Raw genomic sequence first — 21,583 nt, forward strand, 5'->3', positions numbered from 1 at the left:
AAATTAATTGCTAACCTTAGATGATAGCATCACCATTTTGTACTGATTACGTGACAGTCATGTGGTTCCTTTGACCTTAGTTTGGTGGTAGAGGGATCAGTTGCGAACAATCGCAGTCAACATCTCTCTAAGATTTCAGTTGTAAGTGCACATGCGACATAAGCAATCAGCATTTTCAGTTGCACATAATTGCATTTCATTGCTTGAGGACCAAAATGAATAATACACAAAATGTGAAAAATTCATGACAAATACAATGACAGAGAACAAAGAAATTGTATTAGAGAACAAAGAAATTGTATTAAAGAACAAAGAAATTGTATTGTGCTCTCCATGTCAGCGCTGTTCATTATTATCGTTCATTAAATTGAATCTTCTTTGCCAAGAAAGCGATAAGCATTATTTTGTGTTTCTTAACAGGTTTAGTGTTATCAATCCACCACCATTAGAGTTACTCAGTAATACCATGGAATGTTTAAATTGTACTGTTACCAAACATCCTAAACCAGTAAGTCAAGTCTACTGTATAACTGTAAGAAGTATACGGAACAACATTTGTTCCTTGAGATCTGACTCATTTTCAGCTAAAATCTGATGCTATTTTTGTTCTAATCTTTACAATGATATTCATAAATTGTGTATTGATAGAGAAAGTAATACTTCTTGGAAATTTATGCTACACATTATATTTTTAATTTTTTGAAATAAAATATATAATGTAGGTATGGCACAGTATTAAGCAGACTGGATTTTTACCCTATATGACAGAAAACTTGGATAATCTTGGAGAAATATTAAGGTAAGGTTTCTGCTTTGATAGGTTTTACTTTGAATAAAACAAAGAGAAAACAAATAACGATGTTAAAAAAAAACCTACAAAATTCCTGATCCACTTTCATCAAAGAATTATTAATACTATAACAGTAGCTAAAAAACAATTACTGCTGTGAACTTAATTTTACTCGAAGAGTATACAGAAACGCTGCTGTCCAGACAGAATTTATAGAAAATAACGGCCACAAATCCTATAGATTTTCCTACATGTTATTTCTGGTAAAATTTCTGTAGAAAAATACTATATAGTATTCTATAGATTTTTTGATAGTGTTTTCTGTTGATATAAATATAAAGAATGTGGGGACCCTTTGGAACTAAATCTTATGAAATTGTATAGCCGTTCGTTGCAAAAGTTCTTAAGTGTGAATCCATTTCGATTTAAAATGGTTCAAATATTATCCAACATGACATATCATTTATGTCTCAGTCAGGATCAGTCATGGAAAGCCCAATTATTTGTATCGTAAAATTTCTACTTGCATATCAGCCTTCTCAATGATTTGATTGGCTTTTTTTGAAGGTGCACGGCATGGGCTATTTTTCTTAATAGGATAATAGGTGCCATTTCTCTTGGGAGGGCTTACTAAATTGGAAAAGGTGGGGTCATAAACCGTTATATAACGATTCGGTGAGGTAAAGATAATATTCACTCGGCTTTGAGCCTTTATATTTTTATAAGGCGTATAAGGACCAGAATATTATTTTGGTCTATACGATTGTGGTGATTTACATGGAATTAAAATCGTCTAAATTTGCTATTCAAATTCCAGAGAATTTTGACTCCGGTACAAAGGTATAAATTTGTTGTTCATTTTATGGAGTATTTGTACACTGGTATAATGGCTGAAGGCAGAACAACCGCTTGCTTTCTGATCGGCAGATATACTCCGATTATGTTCCGGACATAAAATCTATCTGATTCTTTTCGGTAAAGAGTCAACTTCTCCCTAGGTAGTGTTTGACTCTGGGTTCGGTTTCTCGTTTGAGGTGACTGGAATTATGAAATTCTTAGCTGATAAGGTTACTCCGCAGTAAGTGTGAATAAACTTAGAAATCTATGAGTGGCGAGTAGCCGTCCCAGATTTCTCTCATGAAGCAACTAGTTTCGTTCATTTCAAACTCATAAGGCTTAAATGAAATTGTGCGGATGTTCCCTTTATATAGTCGTCGGGGACCGGAGCACAAAAAGGATCTCGGATGGACCTGCGCAGTGTTTTCTGTAGGAAATACTACAGTTATCTTTTTGTCTTTAATCCTTACCCTGATTATTCTGGTATCGGCATGAGTCCTCAATACATGGCACCCGGAATATTCCTGGTTTACTGATTTTATTTATTTCCCAGCATTTTAATAGAGTTAACTCCCATGTTAGATAGGTGGCATTTCACTAAACGAATGAAGTACCGTCTGCTATCATTCTTGTTGTTTTGTTATATTTTTTTCGCTAATTTTCTGAAGACTTGTTTGTGGTGATACAAGTTAAAAAAACCCAAAACATGACTTTGCTAACAAGATACCCGGGGCAGATGTAGCCGCCAACCCCGAACAAACAGACTTCGCTCAGGGGTCATAACTCCGAAACCGGAAGTGGTAGACTAACGCCACCTAGTCTATGTTACTCCCCGGTCCGAGCTACCCCTATACCCCAAATTTCAGACTCGGGGCAGACTTAGTGTAGCCGCCAACCCCGAACAGACCGGCTTCGCTCGGGGGTCATAACTCCGAAACTGGAAGTGGTAGACTAACGCCACCTGGCCTATGTTACTCCCCGGTCCGAGCTACCCCTATACCCCAAATTTCAGACTCGGGGCAGACCTAGTGTAGCCGCCAATCCCGAACAGACAGACAGACAAACGACAGTCACAAATATATATATAGATAGATGTCATGGCTGGATGCATTATTCAAGGATGAAGACAGTGAACTTAACTCAGATTTGATGACAACTTTTGACCGGCAATACTATATACCGGAAAACACCGGAAAACAACCGGAAAACACCATTTTATACTGAATACCGGAAAACACCGGAAAAACACTAAATACCGGAAAACACACTAAATACTGGAAAATACCCTAAATAGGTAACCCGGAGACTGGCACCCTAAATAGGTAACCCGGAGCCTGGTCCTCTGTGTGCCTGGGTTAGGGTTAGTTTCCGGTTTATAGTATAGCCCTTCTCCGGGTTACCTATTTAGGGTGGTTTCCGGTATTTAGGGTGGTTTCCGGTATTTAGTGTTTTTCCGGTGTTTTCCGGTATTCAGTATAACATGGTGTTTTCCGGTTGTTTTCCGGTGTTTTTCAGTGTTTTCCTGTGTTTTCCGGTATATAGTAGAGCCCCTTTTGACTCAGATTTCAGTGACAGTGATGAAAATGGCGATGTCATTCTTGTTGTAATAGAGGCACCCAAAGTCATGCATGTATTCCCCAAAACTATTCAGTTGACAACGTCATATAAAATTCAGCGAATGACCAAACAGTCTTCTCTTGGATTAACTTTGATTAGTCCGTTAGCTAACGGATAATGAAATTGACTTTCCAGCAACAGAAATTCCATGGACAGTTAACAAATGACACTTAGCAAGATAACGATCTGTTAGAGTTTAAAGGAATGTTGAAATAACTGAGTTTTGAACAATTCTAACAAAAGCGAAACAATGACAAATTGTGCAAGTGTTTTAATTTCCTACTTTAACACCAGTATGAACTAAAAAAAACAAACACCAATACGAAACATGACCTCACTCATTGTGATCTAACCTACTTTATATCACAACATGATTCTGCCATACACTATGTTTTTAAATTCCCATAAATATGACTGATATCTAATTTTATTCAGATTGGTTGTAAACTGTTAAAATATACATAGCTTAGATGGGCAGTGAGCTAGTTTTGTTTTGTTAATTTGCAGTGGTCGTGGTTTACATGCTGGTTTATATGGTACTATATTAGCTAGAACAGAGTGTATTGAAGCCAGATATCCTCTTACTGAAGCAGTACTTAAATTTATAACTAACTTGATAGAGGTAGGTACTCGCATACACTGAAATCACTTCATACTCAAGCCCTTGGAGCAAAGCTTAACACACTGATTAGTCCTAGTCAATTTTGTGAGATGACATTTATAGCTAGTACAGGAATGAAGACTGAACAGACAGTACAAGAATACAGTTTACCACACCCAAAATCTTATAGATAAAACAGTTGTAGTACTTTGATCCTTAAGACCATAGTGTATCTTTAACTAATTATTGGATAATACTGTCTATAGAGTCAAATCCCACGTACTTATGAAAGTGGATGACATGTTTATATATAAAAAACTGTGATATTTTGGTAAAATCCTTACAATTGTCAAAATGTCCACCAATTTCTATCTGTTTCTGACATGTGTTTGGTAGACCAAACAAGGTAATGTTCTCCCCCCTGGTCATGGGAGAATGGGGATGTTTATTCCATATTTGGGAAGGAAATTAATGCCAAGGTTAGTCTATAACATACAGAAATAAGGATTTATAAAAGAGGGTGTTGAGCGAAATTGATCAGAGCTCACCCAGATATTACGAGCAGCTATCATCTATGCTATATTGAGAACGAGGGACCTTCGAAGCCAACCAGTTTAACAATAAAGTTGCAGAAGCAATTAACCTGTAGTTAACAAGGAAGTCTGATATTACTACACAGTTTTAAGTGGTATAATGGGGAAAATATCCTGCCTTATGTATTACACCCATCAAAACTTAGGGATCACGTGGCTAAGTGGGTAAGATGCTGGCTCGCTAGCCTGGAGGTCGGGTGTTCGATCCTTGCATTGGCCGAGAAAGTTCATCCCGATTTTCCGGCGTGGTTTCCCCTTGCCAGTGATGCAAGACGGAGGGTCTGACAAGGACAGCTGTCTAGTTGTTCGGATGGGACGAAAAACCGAGGTCCCGTGTACACATTGGCATGCACGAAAAAGATCCCTTGGCAGTTGGAATTCGATATAAGAGTAGGCCGTAGTGCCACAGCCCGGGAAAAATTTCCCTCATAGCACACTGTATGGCGTATGCCCGTCTTCATTAGCCCAGGTTAGGAGCAGAACAGTAGGACGTTAAACCCCATTTCATTTCATTTCTACTTGAGCCACTTGTTGGACTCAAAGCTGCCCAAATGATATTTAGAATGACTGATAAAACAACTTTACCATTGACACAATTTTCAAGTATTTTTTCAGTTAATATGATGCAAGAGACATTGATTTGTTTGATTTGTCATTGTGCTCCACTTGTTTTTTTCTTTCAGCCATTAACCCGAAGTGATCAAGAAGAAGAACTAGTACCGACTATATTATATATTCTACGGGAAATATTTCCTGTGTTTAGAAAGTGGAGATTTAGTCAAAGTAACAGCAGAGAATCTCTGGGTTGGTTGAAAATCAATTATATTATTAGAAGATTAACTTTTGGGGATAGCCTAGATACTTCAATACATAAGTTCAAGAAAATTGCTACAAGAGTAAACTTGACTCTAACATGACACTCTACAATTTGGACGTGTATTTGAAAGCCAAAAGCAGATAATTTTGTAGAAGCTTGAAAAAATTACCTTGTCAGTCTCAAAATGACATAAAAGTGTTAGAGTGATGTTGAACATTGGTATTTATTACATTTCTTTTTCATGGAATCAATTTTCATTCCACAATCGAACCAATGTAAGCTTGATGATCAACTCACACTGACTTATTTATTGGTTATTGCAGGTCAGAAATGTTTGGATCTTTTCCACAAAATTCTCAACTTTCTACATCTGCAGAAAAAAGCTGAGAAAAAAGGGTAAGTAATATTCCTCTGTTGTGGTGTTTTACCATAGTAAAGATAGTGAAAAATAACACATATATTTATACTACTGAAACATAATAAATTTTTACTTGCATTTTGCCCATACTAGAATTTCTAATGAACCGCAGGAACATTTAATTGCAAGCATTTATATTATTATGAACTGTATTTAGATTTATAGATTACAAAATTCTGACTCTACACAATTTTATCAAATTTAAATTTCAGATTACAACTTCAAGAAGTGTGTGTTTATAGTCTATTATTTACTGAGGCAGGAAGAGCACTATTAGAGATAATAGCGATTGGTGTTGATAATATAGAACTGGCTCTATCACAGCAAGGGAGGTAATTTCTCTTCTGTTTTCTGTTCATGAGTTAGTTGAGAAGAATGGTTATTAATGTAAGAGCTATTCTCCCCCAGAATTGAAACTAAAATCTTTAACAAAAAAGATGCCACTTCCGAACATATCCTGACACGATTGGAAGAAGCATACTGTAAAGTTGTGCATATTCATATTAAAGTTCTCTAGATTTGTGGAGTAAAATGTCTTAAGCAGGGCTCCCACCGTCGGTTGCCTAAGTTGCAATTTGCAATAAAAAAATTTATTTTGGCGATAAAGTTTTGACGTACTTTTGATTCATTTTGAGAAGTGGTGGAATAAAAATCTTAAAATTCTAATTGTAATTATCCTAGATTGACCATTACGTTGAGTGTCAATCATAATCAAGTGGCGGCATACTGTAAATTAATCAACTAGCGGATAATCTGGAACGTGTCAATGAGTAATACTAATCATTTGTCTTGGATTAATAATTAGTTGATTGATAATTGCCAATGATATTTAATAAAGCCTATCTCAAGTCATTATTTACACCTAATAATTAATCCAAGCAGTGATTATTTGATATTTCATTTTGTCTTAAAAAAAAAAGACATACTCAAATAGCAGATAATTCTTTTCAAGGAGAATTAGATATTTGATAGTCGAATTTCGTTTACTGCGGCTTCACACGACATGTAAAATATACAAGCCTGCCTAACTGAATGTTATTATTTTAAATTATATTATCACCCGGGGTTGGAAATGTAAGAATGAGCCGAATAGGGAAGATTTTAATTAAGTGAGAGTGATGAGATTTGGTTTATAGTTTTATAACATCAATACCTTGACTAAGTTCAATAATGAGCACTTTCTGCTCAGGGTAAGCAGAGCGATAAGCAATTTGATTGCTAATTGAGGTAGAATGTTCAAACTTGGTGTAGGCGTTCATTAGGTGAATGCCTTGATCTAGTTCGATAAGAAACAATGTCTGCTTACAGTAAACAGAGATAAACAATAAAATTGGTTGATGCTTTGGGGCATGATAACTTTGGTTATAATTAAGTGAGAGTGATGAAACTCCAAGTATAGATTCATTATATCATTACCTTGACTAAGTTTGATAATGAGAAATTTCTGCTTAGGCTAAGGAGAAATAAGCAATTTGATTGGTCAAGACTTTGGAATATATCAACTCTGCTTTCAATTGAGGTGGAATGTTTAAAATTCATGGAGATGTTTATTAGGTGAATGCCTTATCTGAGTTCAATGATTAACATTTCAAGCTAAAGCTAAGCAGAGCTAAGCAATTTCATTGGTCAATGCTTTAGGACAAGATAACTTTGATTCTATCTGATAGAGAGTGATGAAACTTAGTCACACTGATCAGCAGTGAATATTCGCTAGGCCGCGACATTCACTGATAAGGATGACATCGATGCACTTAATGAGCCACAAATATTAACTTTTTTCCTCCGACAAATTAAATTCTAAAACATTTTTTTTATGTATTAGAAAAATAAATAAAGACGTTTGACGTATTTGTAGGTAAAAATTATTTCCTATTTGGTGTAAATTGGTATTAAAATGATTAAAAGGCTCCATTCTGCCCAAACCAGTAAGGTCTTATGTAAACAATGCACACACCATTGAGCCAATGATTGATGCCGCGTGATGAAAAGTCACGTGTTGAAGGTAGTCATCTTTTACAGAGATATTAGAAGACCTTTGTAATCCTCTGTGAAACAGATTGAAACTTAGTGTATAGTCGATAATCAGTTTGATTGCTTGATACTTTTGAAAAAAAAAATAAATGTGCGATAAATTAAAATGTGTCATCTATTTATTTTGGGATTTCGGCAGGGGACATCAGCCCCACTGTTGGCTTGTTTTATAATAGGCCTACCTTAAAAATATAATTGTTACTACATTTTTTTGATCACACATTTTTGGCGGATAAAATATTCAAGATACATGTAGTGTAAAAAATTTATGAACTTTTTTTATATAAAAATTATGATCCATTTTGGCTAAAAAAATAAATTGAAAGCCATTGTGAGCCCTGGTCTTAAGTGTGCCCAAGTCTCACTTGTGCTATGTATAAAGGGACCACTATTCAAGAAACCCTGTCCTTTTCATAAAATTTCTATTATCATCAAGCTTTGTATTACAGTGCAACAGAAGGAGCAGGTATAGAACAGATAGAATTGATCCAGATTGCTTTCTCGGTTCTGAATCGTCTTTTATTACTCAAACCTCCAGATCTACCGGTCTCTCCTGTGGAACATGCTCTGTCCTCACAACCAGCTGGTAGACAACATCAACATGTTGTAGCTACAATTGCGCAGTATATTTATCATAGACACAATCCAAAGCTGCCAACATTAGCCTTGGTCTTATTAAAGAGATTAGCTATGGTAAGTTATTTTTTCTCAAATTTTGGAATCGGGAGAACTCTGGAGTTCAGCTCCTGCCAAGGAACAGTGTCTAGTTGTTCGGATGGGACTAAAAAAAACCAAGTCCCTTGCATGTACACATCGACATGCATGTAAAACAATCCTTTACTACTAGAATTTGATGAAGAGTAGTCAGAAATTTCCCTTATAGCACACTATGCTCATCTTCGCTTGCCAAGTTGGGCTCATATAAAGTTTTGTGTATATTGTTTCATGTAAAGTTGTGTGGAAGAGTATATATAAAGCATCACAGTAATTAATGGAAATCCACACTTATAAGTTTTGTCATTTATTTTATATTTTCAGGTATCACCAATGTCTATATTAGCATGTTTAGGATCAGAAGCAGAACCAGTGAGAGATATGTTTCTCTGCAGATTACAGGCTCTTTCAGAAGTAAGTAATGTATGAAATCCAGCAAGTACTTGCCTTGTAATACTATATGATATGAAGTCTAATTGAAATTAGATTTTCATTTCGATGAGACTTAGAATTTGGGCAGTCTACATATGAAGATCAAACCACTTCCATATTGTGATTTGTTAAAACTGTTATTGCCTGAGACAGTACATCTTTTCATTGGCTTTTTGTTAGTCTTTAGTATGATTGTTAGCAACATAAAAAATGAAAAAGAATTAAGAAGAAAAGTTGGACTAGACTGCATGGCATGTAATACTTACTTTGCTATAAATATGTGATACTTTATATGTTATTTTTGAAGGATTTAAGATTGAAAGTAGTGATATTAGAATTTTTGTCAGTGTGTATTGAATACCAACCTGGTTTGATTGAAATATTTCTCAATGTGCAGTCGTCTAACTCTAATGATGGCAAAAAAGTAAGAGATATTTCATATTAATGTTTTCTTTTAGTGGTCCGAGATATAGGTAGATTGAGATAAAACTAAACAGTCTTTAGTCTCTATCTTATACATGTAGACTATGATGGACTGCCACTACACTATGCAAACACCAGTCTGTACAAACTTTACTGTCCTCAGTAAAAGTATAGCCCTGTCCATCACAATGTTATTTCAGTTATAATTAATGAGGAACACAAATTGTATGTTTTAAGACCTTCGTATGGATCTGTGTTGCTGATACCAGTGACATTAAATCCTGTTTTTTTTCCCAGCTTCTCCTATATACCCCCATTTCTAAAGACCCCTTAATTCCAGATTTAGTTCTGTTAAATTGCTGGTAAACCTCATCTTTCTTTCATGTTTTGAATGTTTATTTGATTTTTTACAGCAGGATTTAACACTAGGTAAAACTAGCTGTCTACAAACAGTTTTAAATTTAATGGAGATTAAAAAGCAGGTATCTATTTATATATTTCATATATTTTTTCTTTCAGAGAAATATATTTTGAATGTTCAATTATTATTAGTTTAGGCCACACAAAATTAAATCTTGTTTCTCGGGCAACTGACAGCTGAAAATGTAGGAGGGAAGGGCAGCTTCTTCTTCTTTTTTTTGTCCCCCTCCTTTCGAAGAAAGCAGGGGACTATTAAAATGGGTTCGTCCGTCTGTCTGTCCGTCTGTCTGTCCGTCTGTCTGTCCGTCTGTCCGTCCGTCTGTCTGTCCGTCACACTTTTTGGGACACAATAACTCTCTTCCTAATTGAGCTAGAATGTTCAAACTTGGTGTATGTGTTTATTAGGTCAATGCCTTGATGGAGTTCGAAGATGAGCATTTTCCGCTTAGGGTAAGCAGAGATAAGCAATTTGATTGGTTGATGCTTTGGGACACGATAACTCTCTTCCTAATTGGGCTAGAATGTTCAAACTTGGTGTATGTGTTGATTAGGTCAATGCCTTGATGGAGTTCGAAGATGAGCATTTTCCGCTTAGGGTAAGCAGAGATAAGCAATTTGATTGGTTGATGCTTTGGGACACGATAACTTTTAATTGAGCTAGAATGTTCAAACTTGGTGTATGTGTTTATTAGGTCAGTGCCTTGATGGAGTTCGAAGATGAGCATTTTCCGCTTAGGCTAAGCAGAGATAAGCAATTTGATTGGTTGATACTTTGGGGCACGATAACTCTCTTCCTAATTGAGCTAGAATGTTCAAACTTGGTGTATGTGTTGATTAGGTCAATGCCTTGATGGAGTTCGAAGATGAGCATTTTCCGCTTAGGGTAAGCAGAGATAAGCAATTTGATTGGTTGATGCTTTGGGACACGATAACTTTAGTTCTAATTAAGTGAGATTGATGAAACTTGGTGTATAGTTTCATTACAGTAATACCTTGACTAAGTTTGATAATGAGCATTTTCTGCTCAGGGTAAGCAGCAATTTGATTGGTTGATACTTTGGGGCACGATAACTCTCTTCCTAATTGAGCTAGAATGTTCAAACTTGGTGTATGTGTTGATTAGGTCAATGCCTTGATGGAGTTCGAAGATGAGCATTTTCCGCTTAGGGTAAGCAGAGATAAGCAATTTGATTGGTTGATGCTTTGGGACACGATAACTTTAGTTCTAATTAAGTGAGATTGATGAAACTTGGTGTATAGTTTCATTACAGTAATACCTTGACTAAGTTTGATAATGAGCATTTTCTGCTCAGGGTAAGCAGAGCGATACGCAATTTGATTGGTCGAGACTTTGGAAAACAATAACTCTCCTACTTTGATTGTTAGACTATAAGTAAAGATATACTGTTTGATTGTTCAATACTTTGTAAAAGATACTTTGTGATAAATTTATATGTGTCCTCTAATTATTTTCCTATTTCGGCGGGGGACATCAGCCTCACTGTTGGCTTGTTTTACTTCATTGCTGGATAGAGGATAGTGCAAAATAAAATTGGGCTATTGCTGAAAATTGTATGGGCGGGAGGGTGGTCTTTTTTTCTTTTCTTTTTTTTTTTAAATGAGAACATTACAGAAAGCGATCACTCGTCTACGGTTTTGCTTTCATTTTATTGTACATATTTAGAACACCAACCCCAAAATCAAGTCTACTCAAGCACTGAACACTGACTGAAATGTGCACGGAAATAATAAAGACATGACGATAAAAAAGGTACATATTATGTGGTAAATTGTAGACTGACTATATGTAAACGACGTAAAAGTCATCCCTGTAGCTAAGTAAATCTTAAATTACTTGCGAGACCATGATTTCAGTTAAGCATGCGCATAAAAGTGAGTTAACAAGGAATATTTCTTATGTTAAGTAACATATCACATTATGAATAATATTTACGATTAGTATAAAGAATTGGGTGGTCCTTGTTATTTTTCATATTTAATTCAAGTTCACTTCAAAAATATTCCTTAATAATTAACTGCCTTCTTTTGTACAACAGAAAATGAAATTGAAACTTTCGTGATAAAATAGTTCATGATATCTAAGGATCGTTTTCTTTATAAAATGGTATTTAAAAATTACATTGGAAGTTTATTCAGTTGTAAAAAGGCATAGCCAACTTCCGCGTATTATCATGTCTGTTATTGGTGTAAGTGAAGTGACCTATTTTACAGCTATTTTGCTCCAAAACCAACCATTTTACTAGTTTCGTAGTAAGCAATGCCTTAAATGGTAGGCGATGAATTCCATGCGACAGTGAAATCGTGTGAAGGTGCCATTGTAGATGAGAATTTATGTATGGAGTATTAAAATAAGTTACAATCAAATGTATTGATATAGGCAACGATTCGTATGGATACTTTTTGTTGTTGGTGAATGGAAAATGGTTAAAATATTGTGTAATGACAAATGGGCTGCTTGGTGGGACCATGTGGCAATTCTTACAAAATAAAATGGTTAAAGGTAAAAAGATATTGTGTGATGGCGCAGAACCCAAGTAGAACCAGTGGTCACAGTTGTTTCAGCATCGTCATGTTCACACTTGGCAGTAGATAAGGATCAAAGTATTTTGAACGTTATGATTCCAGTGTCCGTTGATTTGGGGTGTTATATACTATTAGGATATGACTTTAGGAGATTGAAAATGTCCGACAGAGGAGAAACCATGGGGTAATCATGTAGATTAAGTAAGCACATGCGACACCTTTTTTTTTTTATGACTATGTATTGATGGTCGGGTGGGCGTTTTTTTTTTTCGTTTTTTTTTCTATTTTTTTTCTTCAAGACCAATAAAAAGACTGCTTGTGCAACCATTTTTGGGTGCGGACAGGTCCCGAGAAACCATTATTTTATTTGTGTTGTCTTAGCATTCACTTTTTCCTTCTTTAGGAAATGAATATAAATTCAATCTTTTTAGTAAAAAATGTTTTATTTATAGTTTTAAGAGCACATGCCTTGTAAGCCATATTTGTTTGATTCATAGTGATGTTTTTATTCAGAGTACCTATCAGTGTCCATCTGATCTTCTGTGTGCTTGTACAGACTTTATGCAGTCATTATGGTGTGGATTGAGAGAACGTGCAATGGAAGTTTTAAGAGCAAAGTAAGTCATCTGAAAATCTGATACACAATTGTAATAGTAACTTCATATTTCTAATAGTAAGTGCAGTTGAACTAAATCTGATTAAAACACAGATCCTATTTCGTTTTGGTTTTTATAGTTCAAAATTTCGTTTTACTTGTCTTGACTACACTAGGATCTGGAAGAGTTGTTATATTACCCACATTTTGGTTGAGGTTAGGGATTAGCCAATAAAACGGTCTGTTACGGCGAGCTTTTGGTGTGAGGTGCACGGAACTGTGGATAATCCACTAGAAACATCAATGCTGATTGGTTAATCAAATGTTTGACGTCATAGGGTCAAAAGCCACTCGTATGACCTCTTACCCGCCCGACCTTCCAAAACATCTGGTCAGATCTTCATGTAGTGTAGGCCATCGCAAGAATAAAAATCGAAAAGAAATATAGATCTGTAATTTAATCAGATTGAGTTGAACTGCACCCCATGTAATATCCAACTAGAAACCTGTAAGACACACTCAGACATGACAAAAAGGCAGACAATATAAGTCATAAAACGTCGGTGAAGTGTCAAAAGGGTGTATCTCTGGAAATTAGTCAAATACACTTTTTTGCATTTTTAAAATCTCCCAATTAATATGCACATTTCTGTCTAAGCTGTGGGTCTCTACGCCTATTAGAACTGTTCTGGGTATTATGTATCCACATGTTGTATCTTGATTTGTTGAAATTTTGAAATGCAAAAGGTTCTATTTCTTAATCGTTAGAAATTCTTAGATACACCCTTTTGACACTTCACCGATGAAAAGCTCTATCAATTCAAGTGAATGGATCCGGCGGCTAGCCATAAGTACCCATTGTACTATACAGTGATCCAAAAGATATGATGGGTCTTGGCAGTGATTTTTTACTGCATGGGGCTTAAGAACATAACCTGGGCTTAAAATTGGGTTATCATACTATTTCCAGAATAGGAATGAAATCATTGATATTGTTTGGGATGGATCATCTGTTAGAGAACTGGTAGTCTGGATTCTGCCAATTGTCCCATGACAGGATACTATTACTATTTTGCTACATTAAGATGTGCAATACATGTAGTACCATGCCAAATTACTATGAAGTACAGTTTGTCCCAGTGATGCGATTTCACCTGTATATTCCGGACATGTCCAAAATAGTCCGACCAGGAATATGCCCAATCGGACCTCAAGATATGGTGAATAATATTCTAAATTCAAAAAATAATATAGTGTATAACTACCACTCAACCTGATTATCGATGTGATAGGCTGGATTGATTAGGTAATTAAGTGATCAACGTATTTATCAAGTTATAGCGTCTATACGCCTACCTTAAAACTACTTAATCTGCCATGATTGACTGACTTAATCCTTTATCGGACAATTCATCAATCTTATCTTAAACAGAAGTCACTGCTTCCCCTTTGTCAGACTATTCATCAATCCAATAAAAGTGGTCTAATTTTAATCTAGATGTTTACCTCGTGGTTTCTCCATTGTCAGACATTTTAATCAAAGCATGCATCAACCGACAGCATATATAAACTAGTCGTCAGAGTATATAACAACCTAAATCAATGGACAGTCATTTTGTCTGCGGTATCTTTTATGTCTTTTAAGACTCCATATAGATATTCTCATCCACAGTTTCACATTCCCGCGATATCAATTGCCGCACGAAAATAGCTTAACATATAAGGCAGTGTTTACTATGATTACTATGAAGCTATCTGCAATAAGTCACGTACGCCATACGCTGAAGTTAGCTATGCCTTTTTACGAGTCATTTAACTATCAATGTAATTTTAAAATACTGATTTATGAAGAAGAAAATGGTGTTTTGACATCACAACAAGTATTATTATTATGAACGCCTTTCTTTCATTTGCTGCTGTATAAACCAAGACATGTAATTTTGGAGGAATATTACTGGCATGAGTTTGAAGCAGGTACGGATCGACAAGCTTTCATTCTATCGTATTACGAAAACACGTAATTTTGTAGGAATATTTGCGTATCAACTGCAGATGGTAGGACCAGAATATGGTGTCAACGTGGCCAGCGTTATTCTGACCAATGTGTCATGCAATGAGACTCATGGGGAGGTCCAAGCATAATGGTTTGGGGTGGAATCGACCTAAACCACAGAGTTGGTCCTGTGGCGTTCCAAAATCTTGGTCAAGGGAGAGGAGGCGGCATCACAGCAGTTCGCTACATCAATCAAGCTCTCAGACCCCCCGTCATACCACATTTCGCACGTCATCCAAACAACGTTTTCCAGCATGACAACACCCGTGCCCACACCACCAGAGTTACTCAGGACTTTCTATAGCAGAACAGTGTCAACGTTATGCACTGGCCAGCCCTTAGTCCAGATTTAAACCCTATTGAACATCTTTGGGATGAAATTCAGAGGAGACTTAATAATGTACCGAGACCAAACACAGCCGATGGATTGTGTCAGTCTTTTCTAAGAGTGTGGTGCCAGGTGTCAATGGCGTTTATTAATTGTCTGGTCCACTCCATGTACAGACGCTGCGCTGCTGTTATTGGCACTTGCGTTAGACACACCAGATACTGATGTATGAACTGTGTACAGACTCTAAACCTTCTCCTAATGTCTTGGAATTGTGATGAATTAATCACTAATGTGTCAACATACTTTCACAAAAAATTGCTTTGATCCATTTAGAACGTCATTTTCTAGAATGATTATATTAAAGTGCCTCTCTGATTTTGAAATCAAACTGACGTTTTTTTACTGTTCAGTATATTTTTATTACGCACGGATATGAATATTTTGTTGACATTTTATAAAGTAGAAAACAATGTTCTGACATTAAAAACTATTCTTACTTTGGAAGTTCTGTATTCATTTGCTGTCGTATAAACGAAGACACGTAATTACGGTTGTGAATTTAATGCCAAAGCAGTATCGGCAAGCTTTCATTCCATGTATTACGAAAATGCTTAATTTTGTAGGAATGTTACTGACATAAATTTGAATACCGTACGGAAATTTGATATGAAAAATAGTGAGGTTCACCTATTTTTAATACGTACTGGATTTGAATATTTTGTTGACGTGATTTTTATTCGCCCACATTGAAATGTGGTTGTATATTGTCGTCGCCCCTGTCCATCTGATTGACATTAAATTAATATCCGATTGACTTTAAATTTATACACAGTGTTTAAGGTCATGAGATAAAGAAGCCTTTGAATTTCAGTGATTTCCGATAATTACTGCCAGAGTTATGGCCCTTGATCAATTTGAAATATCTTGTGGACACTCTAGGGGCTAAAGTTAATATCCGATTGTCTTCAGATTTATACACAGTGTTTAAGGTCGTGAGACGAAGAAGCCCAGTATTTTCAATGATTTCCGATAATTACTACCAGAGTTATGACCCTCGATCACTTTGGAAAATCTTGTGGATGCTCTAGAGGCTAAGGTTAATATCTGATTGACTTGAAATTTATACACAGTGTTTAAGGTTGTGAGACGAAGACGTCTATTGATTTTCAATGATTTCCAAAAATTACTACCAGAGTTATGGCCCTTAATCACTTTGAAAAATCTTGTGGATGCTCTAGAGATCAAAGTTATCATCCGATTGACTTTAGATTGATACACAGAGACGAACAAGTATATTGATTTTCAATGAATTTTGATAACTTGAACAGTGAAATCTGTGATATTAAATGTTTCGTATACTAAACGTTATCATGGGGCAGAACTACAAGCCAAACAATTTCTAATGATTTTCGGATAATTACTTAATGAGTTGTTACTCTTAATCAGATTTCAGAGTATTATAAATGTTTCATTACCGACAATAGAAAAAATATGCGACACCTCTTGTTGACTGCTCGGACGACTTAGCTGCTGTGGGCGTATGTTTCGTTGCCTGGCAACCTATCTTTAATTATGGTATGAATTCGTCTGCTTAAATAACGATAATAGTTACGCTCCTTTATTTTCGGTAAAATGTCCGACAAGAAAATTTTTGAAATCCCATCACTAGTTTGTCCACAGGTGTTATTAGGATGATGCAGTAATTTTGACCAATCTCATGCAGAAAATTTGAAAACAGAACTGAAAAATGGATTTTAAGAGCTCCACCTTAAAACTTGGCAATAAAATATAGGTTTACACTGGACTAATGTCTGTACACTGTTTGGTCACTGTGAAGATGAATTCCCCTTAGTATATGATCTTCATTCAAAGTCTGAATGGAATATAAAGATATAAATACTCCTTGTTATATTTTGTTTAATAGGGAGACATTCTGGTTGAGTATCTTTTGTCCGCTAGAGAGAAACTTGTTGAAATCTTCTGAGACTAGCCAGGTAAAATTAATTTTTGGATACTGACATTGAAAAATATTTAGCTTCCAAAACCATTGATTTTTTTTGAGGTTTTGATTTATTAAACTAAAAAATAAAGTTTCAAATATAGCTTAAATTTTGATTTTATAAATTAATGACATCATACATGTACTTATATTATGTTAATGTCTTGCAAACATTTAAATTTGATTTGTTTGGTTTAAAATGACAGTTTGATGCCGATGAGATGAAGACGGTGGCACATTGTCTCAAAGTTCTGGCTCAAGAATTCTTTGTTATATCAAGGTATAATATTCTGTCTTTTTTTGGGTTTTAATTGAGATAAGGAATGAGTTTAGCAAAGTATTTTGTATTGCTTTTTGCTGACTAGTTCAAAATTAACTCTTTATAAAATTAAGCTTATTAAGAAGATCGGACTCAGTTTTCATTTTTTTTATATCTTAAGTATAAAGTTTATAAATTTGTCAGAACTTTCTAAAACGTTATTTGTATTCAAATTGAAATTAGTTTGTTAGATGTACGAAAGGAAATGTTGATAATCTATTGCAGTGATAAATTAGACAGTAGATTAAAAAAATCTTGTCAACAATTGGCTAAAGACAAAAGATTAGAGCATATATCAGAGGTGAGTTTTTAATACTAATTTATATAACAATAAAATAAATAGCTTCAGGTAAAGCTTTTATATCACATAAAGATATAATTCTGAAAAAAAGGCTTTAGTTTTTATATGCCCACATTTCCATGTAGACATATAATTGTTTGTCGACACTCTACAGGTCACAATTTTTATTCGATTTTGACGAAACTTAAAATGTAGGTTTATCTCCCAAGGATCTCGGTTCCTCTTGATATTGGTATATATCGGACCATAACTTCATGGATTATGGCCCCTGATTGTACAAAAAAACACGTTTTTAGCTTGTGGACACTCTAGGTCATAATTATTATCCAATTTAAAAAAACGTTTGAATATATAACCATTACACAATTTTCATCTGATTTTGATGAAACTTGAAATACATGTTTATTACCCAAAGATCTTGGATCCTTTCGATATTTGCGCATATAGGATTGTAACTTCCTGAATTATGGCCCCAGATTGTACGAAAAATCGCATTTTTAGCTTGTGGTTCCTCCAGAGGTCACAATTTTTATCCAATTGAAAAAAAACGTTTGAATATATCACTGTTACACCCTAATGACGGCTCGTACGCAAATAGTGTAAATATATGGTATATCAAGGTTGTGGACCCCTAGGAGTCACAATTTTAATTTGATTTTGATGAAACTTTATAACCCAAAGATCTTGGTTCCTGTCAATATTCGCGCATATCGTTTCGTAACTTCCTGAATTATGGCCCTTGATTGTACGAAAAATCGTTCTTTGTTTAGCTTGTTCTCTATCCATCTCTTGCAAAATGTGGGCGTATCCTACCTGGCAGCCGCTGGTTACTTTAAAATCTTAAAACTGCACTCCTAGACTTAAATATGTAATGTAAATAATGTGTCATAGGATTGGTTGGACATGGTCAAAAACATCAAAAGAAAGCAGTTTAGTTTTAAATACCATTATTACCAATACTAATAGAGATTTTATAAAGAAATACTGATAATTATATCAACATGGTTTTATTTTTAGTGTGTACGTGACAGTTTGATATCAGAAGGAAAGAAAAACAAAACAGCACCAGATGAAATAACAGATGACCCAACGTTACTTCTGTTGCTCTCATGGAAAAACTTCCTAATTACCAATTCCAAATTTAAAGTAAGTTTATATTAAAGATACATTATGTAAGATTTAGATAAAGAGCTGGCCATTCTCGCTATAATAGTTCAAAAATAGCTAATGCAAATGAATATATTGGAAATTTCATTCAAATCACTTTATTCAGAGCCAAGTTATCACTTTTGTAGTTTTGACAAGATGTGTGCATTAATTGTTTATTATTGTAACCACGGTACTGGTATATCTGAGGCTTAGCCTTGCTTCTCCATTTTTAAATTAAGTCATTAAATGGTTGAACCGTTCTAATCAAGTTAAAATCTCAAGCATCCAGTGGCATCAAGAGTTCATTGTGGTCACGTCTTGTTAAACATACATTATGCAAGAGCTAAATCTACCTATTGCAGGTCTTTCTTTGGGCCTTAAATGTTATATAAACTATGAATTAGACATTTATTAACATGAAAAGACCCTATTCAACTTGGGGGGTTCGATCGCGGAATGGTCAGCACATGCGCACTGTATCATAAAGTCTGTCATTGAGTCAACTGGTGTGGTTTCGATTCCCGGTTGTACGTGACAAGGAGTAGGGTCACCTGTCCAACCTTGTGGGTTTTCTCTGGATCCTTTGGTTTCCTCCCACTGCTAAAGACCCCTACGCGCAAGCGAATTATGGAAATAAAATTGAACAATATGTTAGTCCCGAAATGAACTAGTTTGTGTTGAGTGGACGTTAAACCCCATTTCTCTCTCTCTCTCCCCTTATTCAACTCTCGATGCTATCTTATGTGTCGGAATTTCACTGGATTTGAATCTGATTTGCTGCTCAACACTCATTGTTTTTTTGTCCCCCGCCTTTCGAAGAAAGCAGGGGACTATTAAAATGGGTTCGTCCGTCTGTCTGTCTGTCTGTCTGTCCGTCTGTCTGTCCGTCACACTTTTTGGGACACAATAACTCTCTTCCTAATTGAGCTAGAATGTTCAAACTTGGTGTATGTGTTTATTAGGTCAATGCCTTGATGGAGTTCGAAGATGAGCATTTTCCGCTTAGGGTAAGCAGAGATAAGCAATTTGATTGGTTGATGCTTTGGGACACGATAACTCTCTTCCTAATTGGGCTAGAATGTTCAAACTTGGTGTATGTGTTTATTAGGTCAATGCCTTGATGGAGTTCGAAGATGAGCATTTTCCGCTTAGGGTAAGCAGAGATAAGCAATTTGATTGGTTGATGCTTTGGGACACGATAACTTTTAATTGAGCTAGAATGTTCAAACTTGGTGTATGTGTTTATTAGGTCAATGCCTTGATGGAGTTCGAAGATGAGCATTTTCCGCTTAGGGTAAGCAGAGATAAGCAATTTGATTGGTTGATACTTTGGGGCACGATAACTCTCTTCCTAATTGAGCTAGAATGTTCAAACTTGGTGTATGTGTTGATTAGGTCAATGCCTTGATGGAGTTCGAAGATGAGCATTTTCCGCTTAGGGTAAGCAGAGATAAGCAATTTGATTAGATGAGCATTTTCCGCTTAGGGTAAGCTGAGATAAGCAATTTGATTGGTTGATACTTTGGGGCACGATAACTCTCTTCCTAATTGAGCTAGAATGTTCAAACTTGGTGTATGTGTTGATTAGGTCAATGCCTTGTTGGTTGATGCTTTAGGACAAGATAACTTTGATAGAGAGTGATGAAACTTAAGTGTATAGTTGATAATCAGTTTGATTGCTTGATACTTTAAAAAAAATAAATGTGCGATAAATTAATGTGTCATCTATTTATTTTGGTATTTTGGTGGGGGACATCAGCCTCACTGTTGGCTTGTTTATCCTACCGACTTTACATTATCTAGTTTTTATACGCCCACATTTTCATGTGAACATATATTGTTGTCGCCGCTGTCCGTCCCTCCACAATTTGTTTGTGGACACTCTACAGGCAGAGGTCGCAGTGGATCAATTTCGAGTTGCGTAAAAATATGCAGACATTCAAAACTTTTGTGTTTTTGCTCTCTACATCTGCGTGATTTAGGGTCTCTCAAAATACTCAATAGAAGCAAGTAACATTGTTACGTGAACATCCCTATTTTAAGCGTCCTTATTTCATTGATAATGTATTTAGTCTAATGACGGCTGAAGGTTGACGGCATATCTATGGTTGTCGGCACAGTTATTTCAATCTTTCACTTTGACAGGAAGTAAAGAGCAAACTATCGCTATGAAAGACAATATTTGATTGGCTCATTAAGTGAACATCCCTATTTTAAGCGTCCTTAATTCATTGATAATGTATTTAGTCTAATGACGACTGAAGGTTGACGGCATATTTATGGTTGACGTCACATTTATTTTAATCTTTCACTTCGACAGGAAGTAAAGAGCAAACTATCGCTATGAAAGACAATATTTGTAGCACCATAGGTCTTCTGTCTGACGTGGAGAGCGGGCGTATATGTCGGAAAACCGGTCGCCACATCCTACGTACGACCCATGCATCTTTTCTTACTACATATTTCTGTAGCCTTGTGATTGTCTAGAATTTGTCTCTAGCTGTCTTTACTTCTGCTTCACATTGTGTATTTACTTCTTACAGTTTCTTAAGACGTTTTCCTTACCAGGAATAACAATGCAACAGTACGCTTCTACATT

The 21,583-nt window shown here is 35.6% G+C and overlaps 1 protein-coding gene across 2 annotated transcripts in view; it reads left to right on the plus strand.

Annotated features, from left to right (window-relative positions):
* LOC126808813 (nucleoporin NUP188) overlaps positions 1 to 21,583 on the plus strand; it is an 85,343-nt gene that overhangs the window by 42,310 nt on the left and 21,450 nt on the right. Inside the window, exons 22-36 of one of the 2 annotated variants that reach the window (XM_050533786.2) lie at positions 421 to 508; positions 723 to 799; positions 3,752 to 3,866; positions 5,122 to 5,242; positions 5,579 to 5,651; positions 5,886 to 6,005; positions 8,154 to 8,397; positions 8,743 to 8,832; positions 9,158 to 9,274; positions 9,687 to 9,755; positions 12,751 to 12,854; positions 17,141 to 17,210; positions 17,422 to 17,495; positions 17,760 to 17,835; positions 18,853 to 18,981. In XM_050533786.2, the coding sequence (XP_050389743.1) occupies positions 421 to 508; positions 723 to 799; positions 3,752 to 3,866; positions 5,122 to 5,242; positions 5,579 to 5,651; positions 5,886 to 6,005; positions 8,154 to 8,397; positions 8,743 to 8,832; positions 9,158 to 9,274; positions 9,687 to 9,755; positions 12,751 to 12,854; positions 17,141 to 17,210; positions 17,422 to 17,495; positions 17,760 to 17,835; positions 18,853 to 18,981 (1,567 nt within the window). The remainder of the gene's footprint in view (positions 1 to 420; positions 509 to 722; positions 800 to 3,751; positions 3,867 to 5,121; positions 5,243 to 5,578; positions 5,652 to 5,885; positions 6,006 to 8,153; positions 8,398 to 8,742; positions 8,833 to 9,157; positions 9,275 to 9,686; positions 9,756 to 12,750; positions 12,855 to 17,140; positions 17,211 to 17,421; positions 17,496 to 17,759; positions 17,836 to 18,852; positions 18,982 to 21,583) is intronic. The other variant, XM_056101145.1, reaches the window with a different exon arrangement.

Source organism: Patella vulgata, chromosome 1 (assembly GCF_932274485.2).
Source record: "Patella vulgata chromosome 1, xgPatVulg1.2, whole genome shotgun sequence".
Classification (NCBI taxonomy): domain Eukaryota; kingdom Metazoa; phylum Mollusca; class Gastropoda; family Patellidae; genus Patella; species Patella vulgata.